General features: G+C 32.3%; 1 protein-coding gene across 1 annotated transcript in view; it reads right to left on the bottom strand.

The window, feature by feature from the left end:
* Positions 1–24,877, bottom strand: part of LOC129225068 (acylamino-acid-releasing enzyme-like) — a 72,110-nt gene extending 47,233 nt beyond the window's left edge. The window contains exons 1-9 of the mRNA XM_054859616.1: positions 24,767–24,877; positions 24,398–24,648; positions 23,114–23,343; positions 20,459–20,543; positions 19,448–19,523; positions 14,195–14,337; positions 7,829–7,975; positions 3,868–3,959; positions 254–294 (exon numbers count right to left, since the gene is read on the bottom strand). Coding sequence (XP_054715591.1) covers positions 254–294; positions 3,868–3,959; positions 7,829–7,975; positions 14,195–14,337; positions 19,448–19,523; positions 20,459–20,543; positions 23,114–23,343; positions 24,398–24,589 — 1,006 coding nt within the window. The 5' untranslated portion in view covers positions 24,590–24,648; positions 24,767–24,877. The remainder of the gene's footprint in view (positions 1–253; positions 295–3,867; positions 3,960–7,828; positions 7,976–14,194; positions 14,338–19,447; positions 19,524–20,458; positions 20,544–23,113; positions 23,344–24,397; positions 24,649–24,766) is intronic.
* Between the last annotated feature and the right edge of the window lie 276 nt (positions 24,878–25,153).

Raw genomic sequence — 25,153 nt, 5'->3', positions numbered from 1 at the left:
CACCCCCCAGAGCATTGATTTGGAATGGAAACATGGAGGACTTTGTGACCAAGACGTATTTAATGTGCAACAGGGGCTATTAGCGAAAACAAAGGATCTTCAACCGGCTGGCACTGAACCCGGAACCCTCCAATCACGAGTCCAATGCCTTGCCAATCGGGCCACCATGGCACCCCCACATAAAACAGTTGATACTGAACAGGCTGTCTTTGTGACAGGATGTTATAAATTGTAATATGTAAGCTATACTCACCAATCTCTTTACTTCTCCAGTTCACTGAACACAAATAACTCCTAAATGGAAACAGAGATACATTGCATTAGAGATCAACCATGGACAAATTTAGTAACTCAATGTAAATTGTCAATGCCATTATTATAATAAAATCAATTTATATGAAAAGGTCAGTTCTTTCAAACATTTTTAATTAACTCATTTGAACATTTGTTTAGTTAAGAGTTTAACTCTTCAAGGATTCAATGTTTATATTAAATCATACATCAGACAGAATTGCTTTAAGAGAGCGAACATAAAAGTTCAAATTTTTGCGAAAAAGGGGGGGGGGCGAGAAAAAGGAACTGAATTTCAAGCTATGTTTGTTAAACTCCTAAAAAAGTGTGCATTTTTATTACATAAATATAATATGAATACATAACACTAAGTTGAATTAATTTAAACTTTTATGAGATGACAAGTCTAGCAAAACAATGAAATACTGTAAGCATTGTGTTAAAAAAAGCAACTACTCATTAACAAAATAACTGAAATTGACAAATGAAATGATGCACCAGTTTGGGACACAATAAGATACTGGTCAATTCAAGATTAATTCAAGACAATTCAAGTCCAATTCAATTGCAAGATTTTTTGAATAATTTGACTAGCAATGGCAATCTTTCATGTCACTCATGTCAAAAAAAAAAAAAAATGCTTTCACTCATTTACAAAAAGGTTATTTCTCTAAGTTAAATATAAAAAATGGCATTAAGAGGTTTGCTTATACACGGTATCTGTCACATTTAGTTTTCAAATCCATGACTCTCCATGATTTCTAGTGACTTCTGTTTATAACTTTCCATGACTCATGGGCTACAACATTCTCGGAAAAAGCAAACATTTTACACAAGAATTGTCTAAATTACTGTTTGCCGAAAATAAAATTGCAACCGTCGGAGCTACGTTTTCCACGCCTATGTTTCTCAGATTTCAAATCAGCACTCTGACTCCTCAATTTTTTTAAACCAAATCGCTTGAAAATACAGTAAATTACTGATTATCTGTGGAATAGGGTGGCACGGTAACTGTGGATAATCCGAATAATAGGTAAACAGCTACACTACTGTATACAACAGCTAAAAACTATGAATTACATTCACATATACATTTAAATTATAGCTAAAAACATTGCTACATTCCATATACTAAAGTTGAACGTAAAAAAGATACATATGTATATGCTAAATACGAACAATAACACAATCATAAGTTCAGAAAACATTTAACGACCGTTGAAACAAGTAGTGAAAAGACCTGCAAATAACCCGAACCACAGATAAACCGACCACCGATAATCGAGAGTTTACAATATATGTATTTTCTTGTTTACAAAAACCAATATAAAATCTAATATGTACTAAATTTACATAAATTGCGCTTGGTACGATAAATCTTATTACAAGGTTGAGGGAAAAGTTCTACTTCATTCTTTTCACCAAATTCAAGTCTTATTACGATTTCTTTTTCCAATCTTTCGAGCAACAAACAACAGTTGTAGGGTGAAACCCTTTCCTGAATAAATTAAGAAGTATGTGGTTTGAAGAATGGACGAGTGGTTAGTGTAAATATTTCAGGAAATACGTTGCTGACATTTAAATGGTGAAATAGCAGAATAGGGTTTTTCAATTATGTCATACACGTGTGAATTGAAGGATGAGCAAATTTTGTTGCTTCTACGTTGCCTGCAGAAATAGCGGGATACACAGTGAAAGGGTTAAAGCAAAATGGAATTAGCCAAACTATTATTATAAGTAAAAACAACTAATGCTACGTGGTATGATTTTCAGACTCGATCAACTCCTATACATACTTAATTCAAAGTTTTTTTTCCCTAATTGGTAAAATTTTGCATGTATGTAGGTTTTAGAACTTAAAATGCATGACCAATTGTCTACAATTTTTGAGTATTTTTTTTCAGAAAATCATGAACTTCGATGGTGGTTGAAATCCATAATATTCCAGGTGCGCGTATATCCTATTTATACAGTGGAGGTGGGAAGCCTTGAATTTCAATATCTATATAAATAAAACAGAGAATATATGTGTGTTTATATGTGTGTATGTATGTTCCCTATACAAATCCAGTTTGCCTCAGATCTGTGCTAAATTTGGCAGGGAAGTACTTGGGCGTCCGAGAAGGAACGTAGGTTTTTTTTCGAATGCTAAAAAAGTACTGAACCGTTCGAATTTTCATTTTAGGGCCCGAAACTGGCATTAAATGGCTCTTTCTATCCGAAACTAATATCCAACCAGTTACATTTTAGCGCCATTCGAAAGCCCGTGAAAAATATCTCTGAAGTTGAATTAATAATTTCAAATTTCCAAAAAAACCAAAGCAGTAAATCACCGAGAAAAAATTTAAAAGCATTATTAAGCCTAATGGAACAAAAATTTTACATTGGAAATTTACCCTTTGCCTGATCTCATTTTAAGTTAGCATAAATTAAACCATTTAGAAGGTTGCCACTTTTTTTTTTCTCGGCTGTGACTAAAAACTATTTTGTTTTTGTTTTGAGGAACAAATTTCCCCTTCTGATCATTATTTGGCAATTCATCTTTTTTCCTTTTTTTAGGATTTTAGTTGCATTTATGGAGGGTTGCATTTAATTTATTTGGAAATTTTTGATTTGCCGTTTTCTTTCTTTAAGAATGATTAATTTGATAGGATATTTTACAGTTTTTTTTCCTCTAATTGAAGCCTCATTGATGAACATGGGTCACTTGACATTACTTTTATTTTAGAAGTAGACTGTGCAAAGTAGGGCGACGCAGCTAGTCTTTACTAATAATAAAGCTGAAAGTCTGTGTCTCTGGATGTCGGGATGTCTGTTACGCGCATAGCGCCTAGACTGTACGACCGATTTCCATGAAATTTGGCACAGAATTAGTTCATAGCATAGGGGTGAGCACCTCGAAGCGATTTTTAGAAAATTCGATTTTGTTCTTCTTCTATTCTAATTTTGAGAACATTTTACCGTGCAAATTATCACAACGTGGACGAGTAAATTACCAAATTATCATAACGTGGAACCGTAACACGGGCGAGCAAATGAATATAGCAAATTTGAGAGAAATTCATCATCTATTATTTGTAAATATACAGGCGAACCAAATGACCTTTTAATTTTCTATTATGGGCAAAGCCGTGCGGGTATCGCTATTATATAACTGCCCACAATGACTCTGAGGTCGCAACAAATCTGATCATTACATTTCGCTATTGGAACATCCTTCCTTCACTGACCAGTGTGATTTGAGTGGCGCAATATGGCTGCTTTACGTTTAGGTTGTAGGCAGAGATAAAACTTAATATATTAGGCCCAGAGTCACAAACCTAGTTTGAAAATATAAAAATCCATCTTAGGTGTTTTAAATGCCTTATTCTTTGACATTCTGTGGATATATTTCGAATACTATTTTCTACAGGAAGTAATAATTTGGGCAATAAAGGGTTTAGCATAGAACTGTGTCCATTTGCTTAAAACATTTAATTCATACTTGAATAGATGTCTGCAAAATAAAGGTCAAGTATTAATAAAAAAAATATACCAAGCATAAAAGTATAAAGGTAGAAAATACTTAAAACAAACCTTCTATTCTGGCAGTATACTATGCCTAATCTTTGAGGAAATTCTCTATATCCAATGAAAACTATCGCTTCATCATTAGGGCCCCAAACAGCCTGAAAAATCATTGCAGTCAAATTTGTGCATTTGAAGCATGTTTTCTATGACTATTTTTCAAATGCAACAATACAAGAATTTTATTTTTTCATATAAATTAATTTCAAAACACTGGGCATTTTACAGAAAACAATATATAATGCTGTGATTTCCAGGGTATATTTACCACTCTACAGTTTCATTGTTTTTTCTTGAGTGTTTAATAATTTTTTTTGATGAATTGAGGAAAATGTTTTATGGATCTTTTTATAATGCTTTTGTAAAAAAAATAATATATGATTCTCTTTTCTTACAAAAGAGCATAATATGATTGAATTTCACATAATTACTCATTCTGGCATTTTTTGTAGCTTCAATTAAAAAAAGAAATGACTTGAATGAGACTAATTTACAAATATTTACATTTTAACATCAGAGTGCAGCAAAAATGCACAAATTAGTTGCCTTTGCAAATTGAATTCTATCCCACATAACAAACAAGTAGGATGTGCAAAATTCACAGCTTGGAAGCAGAAAGTTTGAAAGTTTTAGCATTCAGTAAATTTTAGGGAGAGAATAGACTTTTCTAAAATAATACTGTGTTTAAAAAAATTAAATTAATATATGACATTGATTACTTCAAAAATACTAGCTAGTTAAAAGTCTTTTTTTAGGATAGTGAAATAGTATGCTAAGGACGTTATGTTTAACTTGTAAATGCCTTTTACAGCTTGCAAAAATAGCTCTACATTAAATACTTAATTATAAACAACAAAAGGTCACTGTAACATAACACAAATTACTTTTATTTCGCAATGTCTTTATATTTCTGCCTACTACATATCGTCGCCTCAGAGCAATACTAAAACATTTAATCCCGTGAATAACACTAAAATATCCTACTGTTGCTCTGAGGCGACGATATAAATAACTGATAGTTAATCACAAAAACAATACATTGTTGTAAAAAAGGGTTAGAAGTAACAAAACTAGTGTAGTGTCATAGAAATTTGTTTGCCTAACATTTAATCCATAACAAATAAACAAAGAAGCAACTGCACCAGTTAAAATATACAGACTGGAACCCCGGTTTTACGTAGTCCATTTCATACATTATCCCTCTTCCAAAGTCATTTTTTGCTGTTCCATGAATAAAGCTATATTGAAAATCTTTCAATACTCCAGCTTTTACCCTACCCTGATTCAGAAAACCCCCTTAATGTATTTTTCTACAAACAGATCAAAATAATTATTTTAGCTATTAGACTTACACAAGCTTTTTTTCAAAACAAATTTGTCTTATAGCTGTTTGAAGCCGCTCTGGTGTTCTTTTTGTTGTGTATTGTTATATGTTGTATGATAGATGAGTTTCCTTTGATCATCCATTCTTCCTTCACGACAATAGAGGACCAGAGCTGCCGACACTCCTCCTTGAAAATCTTCCAGAAGTCGATGAAACATACATCGCCTCATCACATGAAACTTCTTAAATATCTGATTAAATTCTGTAGTAAGTTACACAAAACTTACTACAAAACTTACTTGTAACTTACTACAAAATACCTTAGCTTTGCCATCAATCTTCGAGTTGAATCGCACCATTGCTGCGGTCGCTCATCTGGTTTACTAATTCTGTATTAGCTACCAGTTTGTTTGGCTCTCTTGGCTCCCTTAAGAGATTTTTCGCCTCCAGCTCATGTGATTCCTATTCCGGGCTGATGAATGCTAAAAAGCACGAAACTGCAGTCCTCGGATGGAATAACTGAGCTGGCGGTGTATTTTAAGTATCTGATTAAATATCTGCTGCTGATGGTAACAATGAAGAAGAAATAATGGAGGATGTCCCCATAGCTAAACAAGAGATTTGAAGCATGCAAAGGCTAAGAAATTTTTTATTTGCAAATGCCAAACTAGAAGCAAATCTAAAAAATTGCTAGGATATAACGTGCTATTATTGAAATTGCATCTAAAAGCAAAAAACAAGTAAAGATTACACATTTTCCTCACTAGTTCATTGGTAAGAGTTAACTTTTTCAAGAATATGCTTCGATTTTTAATCCAATCCTGATTCAACATTTTCTCGCTTGGCGCATTTTTTATCACTGATCTGACAGAAAACGTAAAATTGGGGTTCCACTGTATTTACAATTGGATTTCAAATCATTATGTGAAATAAAATGAACATTAGAGCGGCAATACTCAACCTGCACCACATAGGCTGCAAGCAACCCAGCAGAATTTTCAGTCCAGTCGAAAAAAGTACCATTTGTATAGCAGACAGGAAAAACCTCTCGTCTTTAAGTCTTAACCGGATACAGCGAAGCCTTGAGGACATGAATGTGTTTATCAGTCCCGAATTCTCAAGCAAAGAAAAAAAGAACTTCAACTTCTATTCTGTAATCCTCATACATACAGGGTGTTCCGTTTTAACCTGCAAGACCTTTATTTTTGCAACCGTTAGTCCTAGATGTATACTTTCAATTGCAAAAATATTCAAAATCAGATGCAGAGTTAAGATATTGAAAGTTTAAAGAAAAATAAAAATGACTCAAAGAATACAAAATTTAACTTTTTATACAGGCCCCAGGTCCCCTAACTAGTATTTAGAGAAATAATATCCATTGAAAACTATACAGACACACACACACACAAAAAAGACATTTGTACGAGCAAAACTCAAGGAGATATGCCACTTCAAAGTTTTAAGGGACCATACAGAAGATGATATTGGAACTTATCGCCCCTTCAGAAGAATGATAGGTCGTCAAAGTAAGAAAAACACGATACTCATATTTTTCATTGCTATTCAAAAAAAAAAAAAAAATTGCAACTGTTATGCCACGAAAAGCAAAAACACTCTACAAAGCCTTGAACAATTTGAAAAACCACTCTATGCACATATATAATTTTAAACTCTTGTTAACCGCTATATTTTCCCCCAAAAGGTGCTATTGACAGCGAGTGAAAAGTGGTGTAAGTCACAAAACGCTGTGTTTCATATCTCAGTTAATATTGGTTGTACAAATTTCAAACTTTTTGTGTTGGAATCGTTTTCAATTGGAGATTTTTTCCCTGAATACAAGTTAGGGGACTTGGGGCCCGTATAAAAAGTTAAATCTTGTATTTTTTGACTTATTTTTATTTCCACTTCAAACTTTCGATATTTTAACTCTGCATCTGATTTTGAACATTTTTGCAATTGGAAGTATACATCCAGGACTAACGGTTGCGAAAATAGAGGTTTTGCAGGTTAAAATGGAACACCCTGTATAATAACCAATGATCGAGTAACCCACATGTTTCAACAATGAAACTCGGGCCACGGCATGATAATTTGATAATATGCTTCGGTAATGTTTAACATGCAGGGAAAGGCTTTGCTGTGACAAGGCTGAACTTGATCCTGCTACTTAACTGTTTTGCTGGTAAGACTGTGTCATTTCAGGGGAATGAAGAAACGAAAAAATGGTCAACAACGAAAGCTATCTACTGGAGTTTAGGGTTCATCCACTGGAGTTAGGGTTACAATTTCAACTATCAAAATATCACCAAACAGGCAATGGCTTTCTTCAAATATAGAAGCAATTTTCACTCGTCATATCTTGCCGGGCAACTTTCTAGTTTCATTTAATATCTAATTTAGCAAAACACATTTAATAAGTGATTTCGAATTGTAAATAAACTTGTGTATACATGTTTTTTTTTTATTTCTACTACTCAACAATTTGAACATTCAATATGTAAATAATAAATTTAATAACAACAACATCTTTAACAATTTGCATGGAATTGCCCAGCAGTGACTTATTTAAACTCTTGGCCACAGGCATGGCAGGCTGGGAAGCTATGAAAACAAGGATTTTCAAAAATATATGAATAAAATGAATACCTCAGCAACTGAGACAGTATTTGTTTCCCCTTCCTTCACATCAATAACAGTTATAGCTCCCGTTTCTATTTCTAAAACACACAAGACGGAGTGATGAGCACCAACAAGAGTTTCACCCCAATCTTCATAGAATGCATTTTCTTCTCCCTGGAAAACAAAATTGAGGTACCATAAATTTTTTTACAAAGCAACTTTTTTTTATTATTCTCATAAAACCAACTGTAGGGTAACGGCGCCAGTAACAAACATGCTTGAGACATTGCTCTCAGGTTGACTCAACTAACTTTCTGTCTCCTGTACATAACCACTTTTGATCACTAAGCCTAGCTCCACACTACAGTACTTTCTCTCTCCTGTCCTTTCTTTGTGTGAAAGACTTGTTGTGCTGTGAATGGTTGCCTACCCTGTAAATGAGTCCTTATGGCATGTGTGTACTGTAGAAGTCGGACTTCACACCAAATGACGGTACAGTTGGAAAAGTGAAGCAGCGCACCTAAAAATTCCCCAGCCTAGCTGACACACGACAACAACAATAAACTATTTTTTTCTCATGCAACTACATCTCATCTAACGTTTGGCTGCTTCTGGATCCTCTGAATGACTTAAATCTATTTTTATTTGCTCACTTTCGAAAAAAGGTCTGACCCCCCCAGTAATACACACCACCGAATCTGATGATACCCAGCAACACACAGGACGAGGAAAGGATGGGTAATAGACAAAATTCTCTTTCTCTTCAAAATGTGCAAAAGGTCTTTATTTTTAGCACTAAAGCCTTGTTAAATTCAAATGAACATGAAACACCAGCTGACCTTGTGGTAGCTGTTCATAACCTTCCACCACTGTCTTGTAAAAATATAGCAACTGCCTCATAAAATTCACTCTGATACCAATAGATGGTTGCACCATATTCATGGGCCACAGAACACCATTTTTACCCATAGGCGGATTTAGGACTGAGTTCTTGGGGGGGGGGGGGGCAGGATTTTTTTTTCCTTTTTGTGAGCAGCATTTTAATTTGTCCCCCTTCCCCATGTTTTAGTTTGTCTCCGGTGATGCAAAAGGCCATGCTTTACCTTTTTTGTCGTTTTCATTAATGTGTGTTTTCATGCTGTCCTTTTTTAATTGACCTTAAGAGAGGTGATTGGTATCAAGAGAGTGACGCAGGGGGGGGGGGGGGAGAGGGCTCCCTTTTAAGTGAAATACAGAATATCTTCAATTTTAGGGGGACCAGGGATTTTTCCCCCGGAGGAAATTTTGTAAAATGGATACAAAATTCTGCCAGCCTTATTTTCTGATTTTGAAGCCTTATAAGGGTTAATTGGACAGACAAAAATCTCGGGGGAAAAAATAGACAAATAATTTTTTTTTTTTTAAGTTTCGTGATTTAAATGTGCTTTGTGATGTAAGTTAATACTTTAAAAGAAATGCTGTACAGATTTAGCAAATATGTAACCTGAGAGTAACATACTACTTATTAGAACAGTTCATAATTTATAATCTTGATAAGAAATAAAATAGAAGCACACTTTGCTTAGGAGTTTCAAAGACTTGTCTAATTATTTTCAAGGTTTGGTTGGTTAGATTGGGTGTTTTGGCACAAGAGCCCTAGTAGGCTATACTTCGCCAATTCTTTTCAAGAATTTTAGAAGATTTAATAATTTAAGGCACCTCACTTGCACTTTCCAATCTCTGAAATCGAGTACTAGATTATACAGTTGTACAGTATTATTCAAACTTTGTAAAAAAAAAAAAAAATAGCTATTTTAAGTTTAAAAGAAAAAATAAACAAAAGAATTCTCTCATTACAACAACCTTTTTTTAAATTATAAGCAGTGCAGAAAACGAAAAGAAATAGAGGTAGTGTATCATTTTTTCTGGGCTAAACAGATTAACAATATGCAGTAGAAGCAAGATAAAAGCAATCAATACAGAAGAATTTCCAAAATACTGCATTTGGGATTAAATAAATAGCAAGATATGAAACATGTGAGTCACAAAAATTTATTTCAAGTAATATGTTACAAACGAAAGAACCATGATTTTTACACGTTTGATGCAGGATGTAGCAAGGAGCTGAATTTGACATATTTTGGCATTCATCCCCCTACTATTTGTTAGAAATTTTAAAATTTGAGGTTTGTAGCCACATGTTTCCAAATATTCAAGGTTTTCAAGCACTTGAAAAGAAAATTAGTTTTTTCAAGCACTTACCATTTTTTAAGGAACAAATCATGCAATTTTTTTTGCGAGTTACGGACCCACTTCAAAGCAGTAGCCCGAAGCTATAGCTTGTTTATCTTATAGGCAAATCCGGCCCTATATGTAATTCACTCTTACCTGCAGATTTTTGTAATTCTTACGAAAATTCTTCAGTTTTTACGGTTAAAATATTTTTACAATTTTACCAATAAGAACGTGTGATTTTCAGAAGGTTCTTCAAAATCTTTCGTCTGTAACAACACAAAATATCTAATTTTTGAAATCACGCAAATTGAAAATAAACATTCTGAAAAGAAAGAAAACAAATCATAACAAGTAGATCATTCTATTCGCGCAAATGGCGAGGGGGGTTCCCTTTGTTTTAGGTTCTAATTTAAAAATAATCGTCAATTATTATAAGTGTTGCAGCTGAATGCATAGCTCGTTTAGCCTATATTTTCATTTATATACTTGCCCAAATGGTTTTCAGTTCAAAATAGTGAATATAGGCATATTTTCAGCACCCCAGTGAAAGCTTTACTATTTGTATTTAATTTTATTTTTTTTTCTTTTCTCAAATCAGAAAAGGACATTCGCTATTCTCTTCATTTTCATTAAACTATTCAAAAAAGAAAAAAAATGATGATTTTTTTTGTTTTAAGATTTTGGAAGATGTGTTGTTACTATTTTAAGTTCTCCCAAAACTGGGGGGCATTGCCCCTTATGCCCCCCTTCTATAAATCCACCCATGCCCTTCTGAACTAGTCAAAAAAGAAAAAATAATAATGATTAAAAAAAAAAAATTGAAAATGTGTTACTGCATAAAGTCCTCCCAAAACTGGGGGGGCATTGCCCCCCTCTGCCCCCCCATAAATCCACCCATGTTTTTACCCGTCTAAAATTCATATTACTTAAATCCAAACTAATTACTGTCTGTTACTGGTGCTGTTACCCTATATTTTGACAAAAAATACCCAAAAGTTTATTGTAAAAAAAAAAAAAATGATGAATGGAAAATGTAGAATACACTTTTGGTTCACTTTGATTAAACTTCAATTTCTTGAAATTCGACATTTATAGCCCTTTTGAAAAAAGAAATATATCTTGTCTATTTTATGTAAAAGTGCTCTTTTTCGTGAAAACAAAACAGCCATAAAAACATTATAACATAGCTATATTCCTTCAATGAAGTGCACCAGTGCCAAAAAATCATTTTTTCATGTAGCTTCAAAGAATAAAGTTGGCAGCTTCAGGAAATAAACGAGGAGATGAGAAAAACAGAAAATGTTTCCTGACTTTCTTTAATTACTTTTATTACTATCTGTTTTTTTCTCTACTTAAAGTATTTTCATTGACCATATTTCTAAGCTTTTCCCAAATTTCAAGAATTGTAAAATCTGCTGACTGCTTTTCCTGACTGTTTTATATCAATTAAAAAAGGAGGAGATTTCTAAGGAAATTAGATGACATTTGATCAAAGCTTCTAAGTCTCTAAAAACATGTATAATATATGTATTTAGCATAAAATGTTTACAGCACACATTTAAGGTTAATCAATAATAAAAATGATTTTTAATTATATTCCTCTTTGGTTTTTGGAAGATACCTTCTCAAGTTGTCAATTCACGTAATTTGACAGCTTGAAGAGATAGTTTTTTATCTTGCTATTGATTTTATTTGAGCAATGCGATATTCATTTTGAACAGACAATTAACATTCACCAAACAACTAAAAATAAACCTCAAAAATGCATGAAATTTAAATTTTATGCCGGCTACTGCAAGTGCAAGCCGAAGGAGTGATGCAGTGATTAGGCTTTGTTCTCTCACGCCCAAAGGCACAATTTTGAGCTTATTTCAATATAAAGACCCACGTTTTATGTGGGGGTTACGTTCCACGGAAATGCCGCGTAAATCGAAACTGCGTAAATTGAAACCTAATACTAGTGTTAAAATAGGGGTCTGGTTCCATAGATAACAAATTACTTCATTCTAGTGATGACTAATAGGGAAGTTTTCGATTTTTCAATTTTATTTTTATATGATAGAGTAACATGTATGGACATCATAGGTGAGAATTTTTTTGCGATACGATAAGTTTTTTTTTTTTAAATTAATTTTTAAAGTTCAAGCGCTTGTGACTTCAAATGGCATAGGAAGTGACGTCATGCGCTCTTCCGATACGGAAGAAGCCGAAGGACATGCAGTTGGCTTCGAACGTAAAAGGCTTACTTATTTCCTCGCATTTAACTCCTCGCGTTTCTGGAACATTAAATCTCTCATCCTCTCGGAAATATTCGAATATCATCATTGAGGAAGATTATTTAGATTGTGCTTTAACGAATCCGGCCTCCATAGTGTGTTCAAAAGGATTATTGAATTTCTAAAAAATAAAAATATCAGCGCGCTCAAAATGTCCCTAGCGAAAACAAGGCATCTTCGGCGGAAGGCTGCCCATTAGTGCCCTGTGACGTAGGCTCGTGACGTTTCAGAAGAGCGCACTTTTGCGCGTGGATTTTTAAAAATTCATTAAAAATCAATCACGGTGTTCTAAAATTTGGCGATGGTGAATTTTTTAGTTTTGAGGGTCAATTAACAATATCCAATAGTCAAAGTGTGAACATTTAATAGGTTGCAACTTCCCTATTGTATAATAAGTTTAATGTGTACTTATATTGATTTTATGCACAACATGCATAAAGAAAACATAAGTTAATTTCGTGTCCTGTTTATAAATGATAGACATCGGTAAACGATTTTTAACCGCGTTCTCATTCCTAATGTAATGTAATATAAAATTTACTTTATTCAAATTAGATTAACTTCTCAACTCTTTCGGCACGTGTAAAGTTTCAGTTTTAGGTTGGCATCCTTTGATGCCCAATCATATGCAAATGAGGCAAGTATAAATAGTGAACGATTCCAATCGTTCTCTCTCTTTTGTGTTCGTCAGCCTCTTGTGGGTTGGATCCGGTAGGTGTTGGGGAGTTGCGAACTCCACCTCCGCTTATGGCCAGGGCTTATTCTTATAAACTTATTTTTGTTAGTTTATTTATTTTAGTTTCTATGGACCAATAAATTTTTGGTAAGATTTTAAACAAGTTTCCAATGTTCATTTCTTCACATTAACATTTGATTCTGCATCTTCCACTGTGTGGTATTATCTCTGCTTGTATAAGCATGTAACATTGTTGACTGACTCACGGAATTTAGCCTCTCGGCTTTTCGTTTAAACATTGTAAGTTATCAATAAAAAGGAGCTGGCTATGATAGTCTTTTGGCAGTCATTAAGAATTTTTCTCTGTAACTCTTTGCTGAGCATTATCGCATCCATGATCACTCGCGTCATTTTCATGATAGAATCTTCCTTCACTAACAAATAAGAAAGATCATTTCTATTGTCTAGGTATGACTCAAAATTTTCAATGTGAACATTTTTGGTTGTGTGTCACCAAAGTCGGTATCCTCGTTGGTTTTGGCATCCTTTCTCACTCCTAAAAGCTCTTCTTCCAGTGAGTTCTGAACTGTTTGAGTTTAATAACTTTACTTCTGGAAAGAGCTCTGGAACCAATTGCGTAAAATGTCTCCAGGGGACCAAGTTCAGTTATTAGCACACCAAAATGCAGTTTATTATGTGTAATCTGCAATCTTTAGGAGTCTGGATTTTGAAAGAGAGGAAAAAGTTTTCTGTTTGCATTCGCGTAAAACCGAAACTCATCCATGTAAAATAAAATAAAGGTGTCAAATCTTAAACCATGTAAAATAAACCCGCGTAAAACGAGGGTCTACTGTACATAAAATCAGTAGCATCCATGTCACATGATTAAGCAGCATGAAGAAGTACACAGTTGAGGAATATACAGATGAGGTGTGTACAATTGAGGAACAACATCACTGCCTGAGAATAGGATTACGTCGTTATAAGTAGTTATCACATGGTTCAAAGTTTGTAGACACATGGTTCAAAAAAATATAATTTTTAAAAATAAACTAATTTTAAATAAAATTTCATTTTCACATTTTATGGTTCATACAAATTAAAATAAAATAAAATAAAATAAAATAATAAATAAATAATAACACTAAAAAAATAAATACCCCCCTCCCCACACACAAATATATATATACAAAAAGTATTTTAGGGCAATACTTTTAAAATTCTTACTTTCTGACTTTTTTCTTTATCTTGTTCATCATTATTTTCCACATAAGCATCTTTGAAAAAAGATTCAGTCTTTGATTTTTTTGCTTCAGCAGTGTAAAGAAGATATTTCTCATTAGCACTCCATTCCAGACAAGAAAAGACGCCTGAAAAGAATAGCTTCACTTCAAAAATAGTTAACACAAATGATCACAATTGCATTGTTACTAGAATGAACATGTTAATTTACTTTATATTTTAAAAGTAGTTGCCCCCTTCAAGTTGAAAGAAGAGCAAACCCCCATGTATTACTTTTCCTTCTAACCCCATGCAGGGCTGAAAATTAACAGTGGTCTGCTACTTGTCTGCTGTTATTAAGTTACTTCTTTAACAAGTATACTAGGAACTCATTGGAGTCTAAGCAATTAAAAAAAAACTTTAGGCCGAGGAATGATAGGAAATATTCAATGTTGTTTAGCACAAATAAACAGATTACAGAAATACATGTGTTTTGGGGTTTCAAGGAACCCCTTTTTCAATTCAAAGGTGTAAGCTTCAGTAGCGTAACTACGGGGACTGGCTCCCCTGACGAACTTAAAAAATTGTGCCCCCCCCTCACAGAGTTGCAGAGATGGGAAGCCACCAAAGGTCACTGTGACCTCCCAAATTTTTTTTTTTTTTTTGTTTCATGGGGGAAAGGGGGGAGGTACATCTGACTAATTGATTTGACAAATTACTAGACAGTATTGCAACTTTAATATCCTTATTTTATTTTTTAAATTGATTTCAGTGATGCCCAATGTTCGTTCCCAGTAGATGTTACAAATGTATATGTGTGCATGCTTGAATTTTATATCAATTGGTAAAATTGGAATTTCATTCGGCAAATTGAGAATTTACCCCCTTTCCAAACATTTTACATTTTAGTTCCCCCCTCACCATTTCACATCTCCCCCACCATTTTCAATAAAACCAATATTATTTGCAATTCATTAATAAATATAAATAATGTATGTTTTTGAACCAAATGAGGATAAACATTTTTCAGTTTCGTTTATAGCAAGGTATTTATTTATTTTTTCTAAAAAGCTTTAACATAAAATAGAATGTTTCAAACCACTAGGAGAATGTACAATAAACATAATTTAACACATTTACTAAAAGAAAGAAGCCATAGATAATTTTTTAAAATTAAAATCAAAGCATTTAAAAAATTCTATTATAATTAGGAAAGCAAAGCAAATACAATAAGCATCGCTTATCTGAAATTGACTAAAAAAACACGACCATTTACATACAGGTAAAATAAAAGTACTATATATCGCTAATTAAGGCCTTCCAATATTTTGTTCAAACAAGGATTTTTATTCATATTCTTTATTATAATGAGAATAAAACCCAAGAAAAACTATACACAACCCCCCTCCCGAAAAAAAAAAAAAAAAAAAGGAATCATCCCGCATAGGATGCCCACCATCACCACCGCTCCCTGGTATACAAATTAGGTGCTTTAACTAACTCAATGAATCGGAACAGAATTTCACGCCACGGGTAAAATTCCTTTTTTTTCTTACAGAATCAAGAATTGTTTCATTTTCCCCTCTAGCTCTTTTTTTTATGATTTTTTTAAAATTCTTATTTATGAAAGCACTTTCTACTTAATGCTCAATTTTTCAAAAAAAAAAAAAAACTTTTTTTTTAAATTTTTAAATTAGTCTAAATGTTGTCCCCTGGCAAGAGCCACTCCTGCCAACCCCTAGTTATGCTACTGGTGAGCTTCTAGATGTAAAGACACCCAATAAAAGCAATGAAAATGGACAGTAGACAGCTTAAATATCAAAATAACCAATTAACATATAAATTGCTAATTTATTAATAAGTGATTTCATTTTGACAGCAAAATGTACTTTATATGTCTTTTTACTGAAATTTATTGCTTAACGGTTTTCTCTGGGAGGGAATTATGCAATAAATTTTGACTTTGAGTTACATTTTGTCTCGTTTTGCTTTTATTAATTGTTTATTTTGATATTTAAGCTGTCTGCTGTCCATTTTCATTGCTTTTACTGGGTGTCTTTACATCTAGAAGCTCACACCTTTGAGTTGAAAAAAGGGTTCTTTAAAACCCCAAACCATGTGTATCCTGTAATCTGTTTATTTGTGCTAAACAACGTTGGATATTTCCTGTCATTCATTGGACTTTGTAAACAAAACAACATTAGCCTTGTTAAAGTGAGAACAGATAAGTAGGGTTGACACGTTTCTATCAAAGGGGGAAAACTCATGGAAAAAAACAGTAAAAACCATCCTGGTAAAAACACTTTTGGGTAATTCTTCAAAAAGTAACTTTTCTGTCACACGCCTTTTACAGAAAAAATTTTAATGAACGATTCATTTAACAATGCTTTTTAATTTCGTCAAAAATGTATCTATTTAAACCTGCCAACATTTTTTTTAATAATAATTTTTGTTTTAGTATATTTTTGGTTCACAATATGTGAATTCGCACCTCCGTGGCATGTCACACACCTTGTGTGACTGTTTATCTTGCTTAATAACTTGTTTAATTAAAAGTACATACTTATTTATTAATTATTTCTTTCACAAGTGTCTCAAGTACTAATCGTTCAAGTATATTTAATTTTTTAATATTATGTTTTAGTTTGTTTTAGTAAGACACGGAGTCATGTCACACCATAAATTCTCACCTTCGTTACCTAAACACAAAATGCCATTCCTCATTAACACGTGGCAGTAATGACATCAAATTTTATTTTCCATGATACAAGAGAGCTCCCTTGTTTATTTTCAGTCATAGTTGAAGTTGTGAGATTTTTGTCGAAAAACAAGAAGATAGATTTTGCTTTAAAAACTTATTGTGGTTATTCTGACTTCTCACTTCCGTAAACTTGAATTTCAGGGATGTAAATTAATGTAAAAAAAGAAGTGAACATGTTTTCATATGCTTAACATGTGTAGATTGTAGCAACGAAGACAAAAAAATTCCCTGAAAAATATATCTACTATTAGGCCTATATTAATGGAAAATTCCTCACCTCCGTGACAGACCTTATCAATGTCATTATTTCTGAGGTTAAAATAAATGAAGGAGGAGAAAAACATCAATAATAGGCATTCTAGCAAAATTATAAATTGCCAGTACATCCTCAAATTTACTAAATACTATTTTTTAACATACATTTGAAACTACTAGTTAAGCCGTACTTTAATTAAGAGAGCTTAATATTATATTCCCATTAATCATTAAAACAGAGATCTAAATATTAACTTTGTACTCTTAGTAAAGTGCCTTTTTGGTGCGTACTATGAATGTAAAATAAAGGGGAGAATAAATAATGTTTGTTATTTTTTCCTCTTTTAGTTATTTCAAGTGCAGAACTCAGGCAAAACAAGTTTCAAAAATAGGACTCGTGAACACAAGGCAAGTTTTTCATAACCTCTTAACTGTGACATGTATTTCAGAAAAATGGACCGAAAATCGGGATTTTTTTTTACTGTTTTATTGTGTTCTTTATATTATTATAGAAGTTAGAAAATGGTTTTTTGTTATAAATTTAAAATTTTAAATGCAATAATAACTATATTTATAATTTGTACATACACATAAAAAGTAATGGATTGCAGGCACATCTTATTCAATTAGAGCACAAAGTTTTTAAGCTAAATATAATATAACTGGAAAGTATAATATACAAGCACGACAATATGATTTTCTATATACAAATTTTACAAATCTTTTACAGTATGGCACATCCCAAAACACAGTACTATACACAAGCCCATATTGCACTCATTGAAGTTGCACTGAAGTTGTAATGGGTGAAAAACTAGAATCTTTTAGGAAAATTGTGAATGAAGTATCCTTAGAAGAAACAAAATCAGCTCAGGCTTCACAAAATAGAAACGTTAAATGTTTCTATTATCCTGCCCAAACTCGGTTCGGGCATCACAAAAACTGCATGTAGTCTTTGCTCGAACTGGGTTTGTGCAACCCAGGCAAGGGGTTAATATACACAAACACAGCCAAGATGCAAGAATGAGAGTGGTCAGAGAGCAAAAATGAGGAAATCCAAAAAAATTTGTAAAAATTATGCGGAAAAGGGATGATGTTCAAAACTGCATCAAAATAGCCCCTGGAAGCCAAGTATTCAAAGCTTACTTTCGAGGACCTCGACCGGTAGCGACCGGTCGGTTGATCACATGACAGCTAAGGACGCCAGCGGTTACTAACTAGTTGTTTACCAACCCCTGCTTCATCGAATGCTTTTGGTTGATCACCGGTTACTTGCGCAGACATGGCGCAGACGATAGCATGTAGGTGAAAAATACTTATAATTGGTTGAAAATGTCACGTGGTTTAATCAACCAGCTTAAATTGAGGTCGACCGGTAGATCAACTGGTGAGGTTCATAGAACGATATCAATAGCAACCAGTTAACCTGTAGCTCTCATAGAGCGTCGGGGTTAGTCATCGGTCCCGATCGTCAAACGCAAACAAAAATTCAATAAAAAATGGCTAATTTACCACTTTCAAAGGTAACACGAATGTTTTTCTATCGTAATTATGTTTGAAATAATTGAGTAGTAATTAATACATGGCACATATTGTTCGAAAGCAAAATATTAATTTTTCAGGATAAAAAAAAGTTTGTAAAGACTGAACCATTTGAGATTCACCATAAATATTTTGTACACTTTCTTAAATCTATAAAACAAGTTCATTAAAATCTGAGATCGTGAGAGTGGGACCACATGTTTTTGATCAAATTTTTCATTTTTTCTAAAATAAATTTAAGAAATAAAAATATTATTGGAAGAATGAATAAAATAAGTAGATATAAGAAAGTATATGGTAAAAAACCTTCACACATTAAAACTAATTGAAATATTTGCAGGATGCAAAAAGATTGAAATCTCAAACAAGGCACGCAATTTTCGACAAAGCACGTGTTTGACTTCGTTGACATGTTTCTCAAACATACATTTTTGGCAGATATTATGAAAGATGAAGTTCCAGGTGGTGGTGGTGGGGGGGGGGGGGGTTAAGAAAAGAGGGACCAAAAATTAGGAAAAATCAGAATCTTTTCAGATTTTAAAGAAAAACAGGATTGGTATGAGGCCTGAAAGAGGCAAAAAAAAAGGGGGGGGGGAGTTTAAACCGCCAACAGAGAAAGGCGGAAAAAACTCATCCCTGAAAGATGACAAATTATTGAAACGAATAAACTCAAAAAAGATAAAGATAAGAAAACAAATTACCATTGTCATTCACTTTTCCATGTTCTTTTCTCTTTGACAGATCAAAAGTTTTTTCCCTTCTAGAAGAAGTCCATATCTGCGACAAAAATCGGGAAATATTACTGCTAAGTAGATCAAGATTGTACTCAAAAAACATAACAAACATCACATAAATACAAAATATAGAAATTGCTATATTCTGTTCATTAATTTAAATAAGAAACAAATTTTGTGATAGGAAAAATGTATAAGTTCATATACACTTGGGGGAAAATTACATAATGATGTAACAGATTTATACCAGATATACAGATGATATACCAAAAATATTGCAAAGAAATAGTACATGGATCTGCACAAGAAACAAGATTAAAACAGGAAGTGAATTGCGAATAAAATTATAAAACACAATGGAAACATTTCTTTGAAACTACACAATTCAAAAAAAGTAAAATTTTTAGACAACAATAGACAAAGGAATAAGTTTAAAAATTACTTTCTGAAAGGAAAGCTATCAATAAATGTATCCATTGCATGATTGTTGAATAATGTGTATATTTCTTGTTATTTCATTTTAGAACTGCATAAACTCTAAAATGAAATAACAAGAAATACATACATTATTCAATAATTATGCAATGGTTCTGTAATAAAGGATGAAAACTGTTAGATATTCCTGTACATATGTGCCTTCACTATTCCAGCGTTTTAAAGTTCGAGGTTTTTGAAAAAGCTAGGTCTTAATTATTCCAATGTTTCATTATCGTGTATATGTATACGGCTACATAGCCAAGATGCAATGTTACATCAAACACACACACAGCTTAAAATCATGTTTCTTGAAAATAAATTTCACGGAGTTTTCAACATTGAAAGAACAATTTTGTTTCCGTAAATGATCAAAAATTAGTGCAAATCTGTTGATGTTAAAACACATCCTTTTGGCATGAATAATAACTATGCAGCACTAAGAAAAATTGATCAATTTTAAAGGATAAAAAATCTAAGACACAAAAGTTTTAATTTTCTTACCTCTAAAAATATTTTGTCATCAAAATTTTCTTTCTTTCTCAGGACCGCATACCTATTTGCTGATTTAGAGATAGCATAAAAAACTCTGAAAAGAAAATTCATTGAAATAGCATTAATACTATCCTCACTGAACTTATAAATGAATTATTAAAGCAGTAGGTAAGTTTAGAAATTCATTTACAAAACATTATTTCATTTATCAGATAATTTTACTACAACTTCATTTTCTGAATTTATCCAACTTCAGTGTCCAACTTTAATTCTTTTATTTATAAAATTAATTGGGTGCTCATAAGTTATTGTGCCATATGTTGGGGACTGCTTTTCCAAGTTGTCGTCAATAAGAATGTTCCTAACATTGGGTGATAAATAGTGCAGATTTTGAACAAACCCTTAACATATGCCACTTATTTGTTATATCAGGTGTTGTTCTTGCGGGCAAAGTTTATGGTTATGCTGTACTAAAAGTTATAACAAAAATTAAATGTAAAAATTCTGCCAACAAAATCAGGCATAAAAAATTACCAAAAGTACCATTTAAAAAGCAATTCACCAAAATAATAAAACAAGCCATCAAATAACATTTAAAGTTCTACTAAAATGTAAAATAACTTGTTCACTAAACTGAACATTAGAAGATCCATTATTTATCACTAATTTTGCCAAGTGACCACATTATTGCAGCCTAACCATTTTACAAATAAGAGAGCTCAGCTTTATGGTTTCTATAATGTATAAGTTTGATTAAACTTTTAATAATTTTTGTTGCTTTCTTTACAATGAGTATGCATGGGGACAAAATTAGACTCCTAGGTTTAGTCACTAGTCATTAGATTACAGAGGCAATAAAAAAAGCATTATTTAGTAATCAAAACTTTTTCAAATATTGTTATAGCACTATTACTAAGGTGTGTAACAAATTGTCTTGGAAAAATGAAACGGATTTAACAGGAAAAAAAATGTTTTTATGCATGTAAAAATGTATTTGGATCTTTTATAATTACTATATTATCAAATACCTTAAGGAAAATGAAGAAAAATGGTTGACTGTTGTAGCAATGATTAACAAATTTTTAACTTTGAAATTTTCCCCATTTTTGAGATCATAGCTTTGGATCATTTGTGCAAAAAAAAAAGGAGTCAATGGAAAAAAAATACTTTTGTTGCACTGCCAATTACTGTTGCTCATTAAACTTTTAGGAAAAGAACAAGTGATTTTAATCAAAAAAATTAGGAAAAAAGAGTTAATATTTTTTTAATTAATGATGATTTCACGGCGCGACCACCACCCTTCATAAGTTTTAAGCATGTTGGACTGTAATGCTGTGCCAAATGTCAGATTTATGCTTCGTACAACTATGGCGTACTTATTGAACTCAGGCTCAATTTTAACAGCAATAGAAACAACATAAAACTGTTTAAACAAATAATTTGAAAAACCAAGTAAATACAGATCATATTTTGAAAGAAAACATGCGTTCAACATATCAAACCAAACCAACCTATTTAATCAGCATTCTCAGGGGTCATAGTGCATTTTGGAGGTCAAAAAGTAGGAAAAATAGGATATTTTCCCCAAAAAAGTAGGAAAAGTAGGACACTTTTACAAAAAAGCAGGAAAATGTAGGACCAGTATTTTAATGCAAAAATACAAGATTTTCAAAACAATTAAAAAATTATTGAACAATATTTTTTCATGAAAAACTTCCTTTCATATTTTTAACTCCCCAGTACATATCTTACATGCAAAACATATAAATAACAAAACAAAATAAAACAAAATAAAAGCATCATATTTAACTGGAGTACTATATACACTTTTTTAGGTCAACTCAACTTCTTAAGCGAGTTATTAGAAATTACATTTCTTTTAAGACTTTTTTTTTTTCAAAATTCAGATGAAATATCATTCATAAGCATGAAATCAAAAGATATATGTACAATACTGATGGAGAAGCAACAAAATAGTTTAGGTCAGAAATAACATGAGATTTCTAATTTAAAACTTTTTACTTAAAAAAAATATTTATTTTTCTGATTTAACTAAACTTTACTCTTATATCTATTTTACAAAACTCTAGAATTTTAAGAAAATGTAGCAGGGGGGAAAAAATGAGGGAGGAAATTTTTTTTTGACTATATTTCAAATTGAAAATTAAATATAATAACTACATTACATACCAGCAAAAAAAAAAAAAAAAACACATAATTAAGTATAATTATTAAAAGTTTGTATTTTTATTGATGCTTTTTTTTTCACTATGTACTTTTTAAAACCAATCTTGTTTCGTAATACAACAGTAGAATTCAGAAGAAATTGCAAGCGTACATAACTTCGTGAAATAAATTCAATATTTTAAATATAAAAAATTTACAATTAACAAATTTTCATTTTCTGAATGGGAATTTCTTGAAATCACATCAATTTCAAAGTCTTCTGAAGGAATTTCAAGCTAAATTCTAAAGGAAAATCAAGCTAAAAAGTAGGAATAGTAGGAATTTTTTTGCTGGAAAGTAGAAAAAGTAGGAACTTTTGCTACTTGAGTAGGAAAAAGTAGGAGGAAAATGAGCCCTTCATTCTCCATAGTTGGAAATTTCTACTAAAGTGTACAGAAAAACATTTAAAAAACCCACACAGAATGCATGCCAACTTACACTGTGCTCGTATTTTGGGGTAAACTACTCGCTATGCTGTCAAGGCCTTCTGCCGTGTTTCTGATGACAAACTCTTTTGAGAACTTGCTTGACTCTGATTTGATTAAATCTCGGGATTTCCATATAGAATAGACACTTCTTGTTTCAGGATTTGGACCAGGCATTAAAACTGCTGATATAGGGAATGGAGTGGTAGCCAAGGTTTTGTACTTGTCTACAAGGGACGGTACCTAGAATAAAATATCAAATTTGAAAAATGAGTACTATGGTATTTATTTTTTCCGTAGTAAGTGCAAAAAATCATTGATGATAAACAGCAGGACTTTTATTAGTTGCACAATTAAATACAATTTTTGCCATTTTTGTGCAAAGCGACAAAAATGGATAGCTTTCTATGTCACAAGCTTTACTACACCAATCGCTTCACATGCTTAGCTTAAGAAAATATGAAAATCAAAGACTTTCTAAGTGTTTTTGCAAATATACCTAATTTTCCCGTCTTTCCCGGCTTTGAAAGAAATTATAATAGAATTCAAGGACTTTCAAGGTTTTCCAGGTCAAGTGCACACCCTAGTTATATACATATACACAAATAATATGAAGCAATTTCACACATGAAGAAATATTACAAATACATTTTATTTATTAAAATAAAAGTTTCTTTACATCTATTTACAAAACTGTATACATATTTCTTTTCTCAACATTCAATGAATAACTGCCAAGTTTAGCTCGCTCTTTGAAATGATTCAACAACTGTACATTATTGTAGTGATAGTTAGTTGTCTTTTATAATAATTAAGAATTCAGCAGTTAACTGGCAACATATCTTGATCATGGCTCTTTTCATTTATATCTTCAATTTGAGTTACCATATTCGCAGAAGTAAGTATCTTGAAAAGACAACAAATGTATAATTTTCAAATATTTCTCTGCTCCACAAATTAAAATAAAAAGGAAGTCATCACTTGCTTTCTGGACTTAAGACTCACTACCTTTTTGATTGACTTAGGAATGTTAAAAGAATTGCTCGAAGAAGGGTTAAGCAGCGATAAAAGTCCACAGAAATTTCATGAATCACAAAGTATTGCTCACTTAAGGAGGGGTTAGTTCATTAAAAGAAAATTATGCTCCCATAGACTTAAACATTGCACCAATCAAGAATTTCTGATTTCTCCATTAAACCGGGTGTCGTTATAAGCAATTTCGACTAAAAATGTCTTCAGATAACATTCTGGATTTAAAAAGAAGTTTCGGACATGCAATAATGGGAGTTATAATTACTTTTATTCTGCTCTTTGAATTTTCTGGAATGCAGTATTTCTTTTTCAGTTCATTGAAAAACTGCTCAAGCTTTGTGATTTTCTCCTGAAGACGACAGTTTTGCTGGTTGAGATTTCGTATTGTCCCATCCTTTCTTTCTCTTTCCTTGACCGCAATAGAAAACATTTTTCGCGCTTTCGAAGGAGCCTCCATGTCTTCTAACGTGAAATCACCCAAGTATCGAAGCTTTTTTGAAACTTCCAAACATGTTTCTGAAACATGAAGCATAATGTCAAGAAAGTAGAGATGATTGAACATTGCAAAAGTGTGTAATTTCTTCAAGTCATAAAAGGGTTTGTAAAAATATATTCCACTTTTATAAAAGTTTACCTTCTTCAGGTTGTTGCTCTTCTGCATCACTGTCTACTTTTAGCCTTTTTCTTGAAGTTTTTTTAACTTTCAAACTAGCAGGATACTCAAAAATTGTCGGAACAGCAGTTTTCTTCAGCCAGGTGCCACCAAATGTATCAACATTGAATGAATCTTCAGTAAAATGTTTGGAACACAAACAGGAAGCGTCTGTAGCTGTGAAGTTTTCTCTTCTCAAATTTTGCTCCCAAAGTGACCTCTGTTGAGGATCTTTAGGAAACCTGTTAAAATCATAAAAAACAATCAAATCTTGTATCAGTAAAAGATAAAAATAAACAGGTAAATGAATTTTAACACAGGAAAAAAAGATAAATAAATGGAAAAGACTCTTATTTTTTATTAAAAAAA

The sequence above is a fragment of the Uloborus diversus genome, chromosome 6, assembly GCF_026930045.1.
Source record: "Uloborus diversus isolate 005 chromosome 6, Udiv.v.3.1, whole genome shotgun sequence".
NCBI classification, from domain to species: domain Eukaryota; kingdom Metazoa; phylum Arthropoda; class Arachnida; order Araneae; family Uloboridae; genus Uloborus; species Uloborus diversus.
This window is presented reverse-complemented; position numbering and strand designations above follow the sequence as displayed.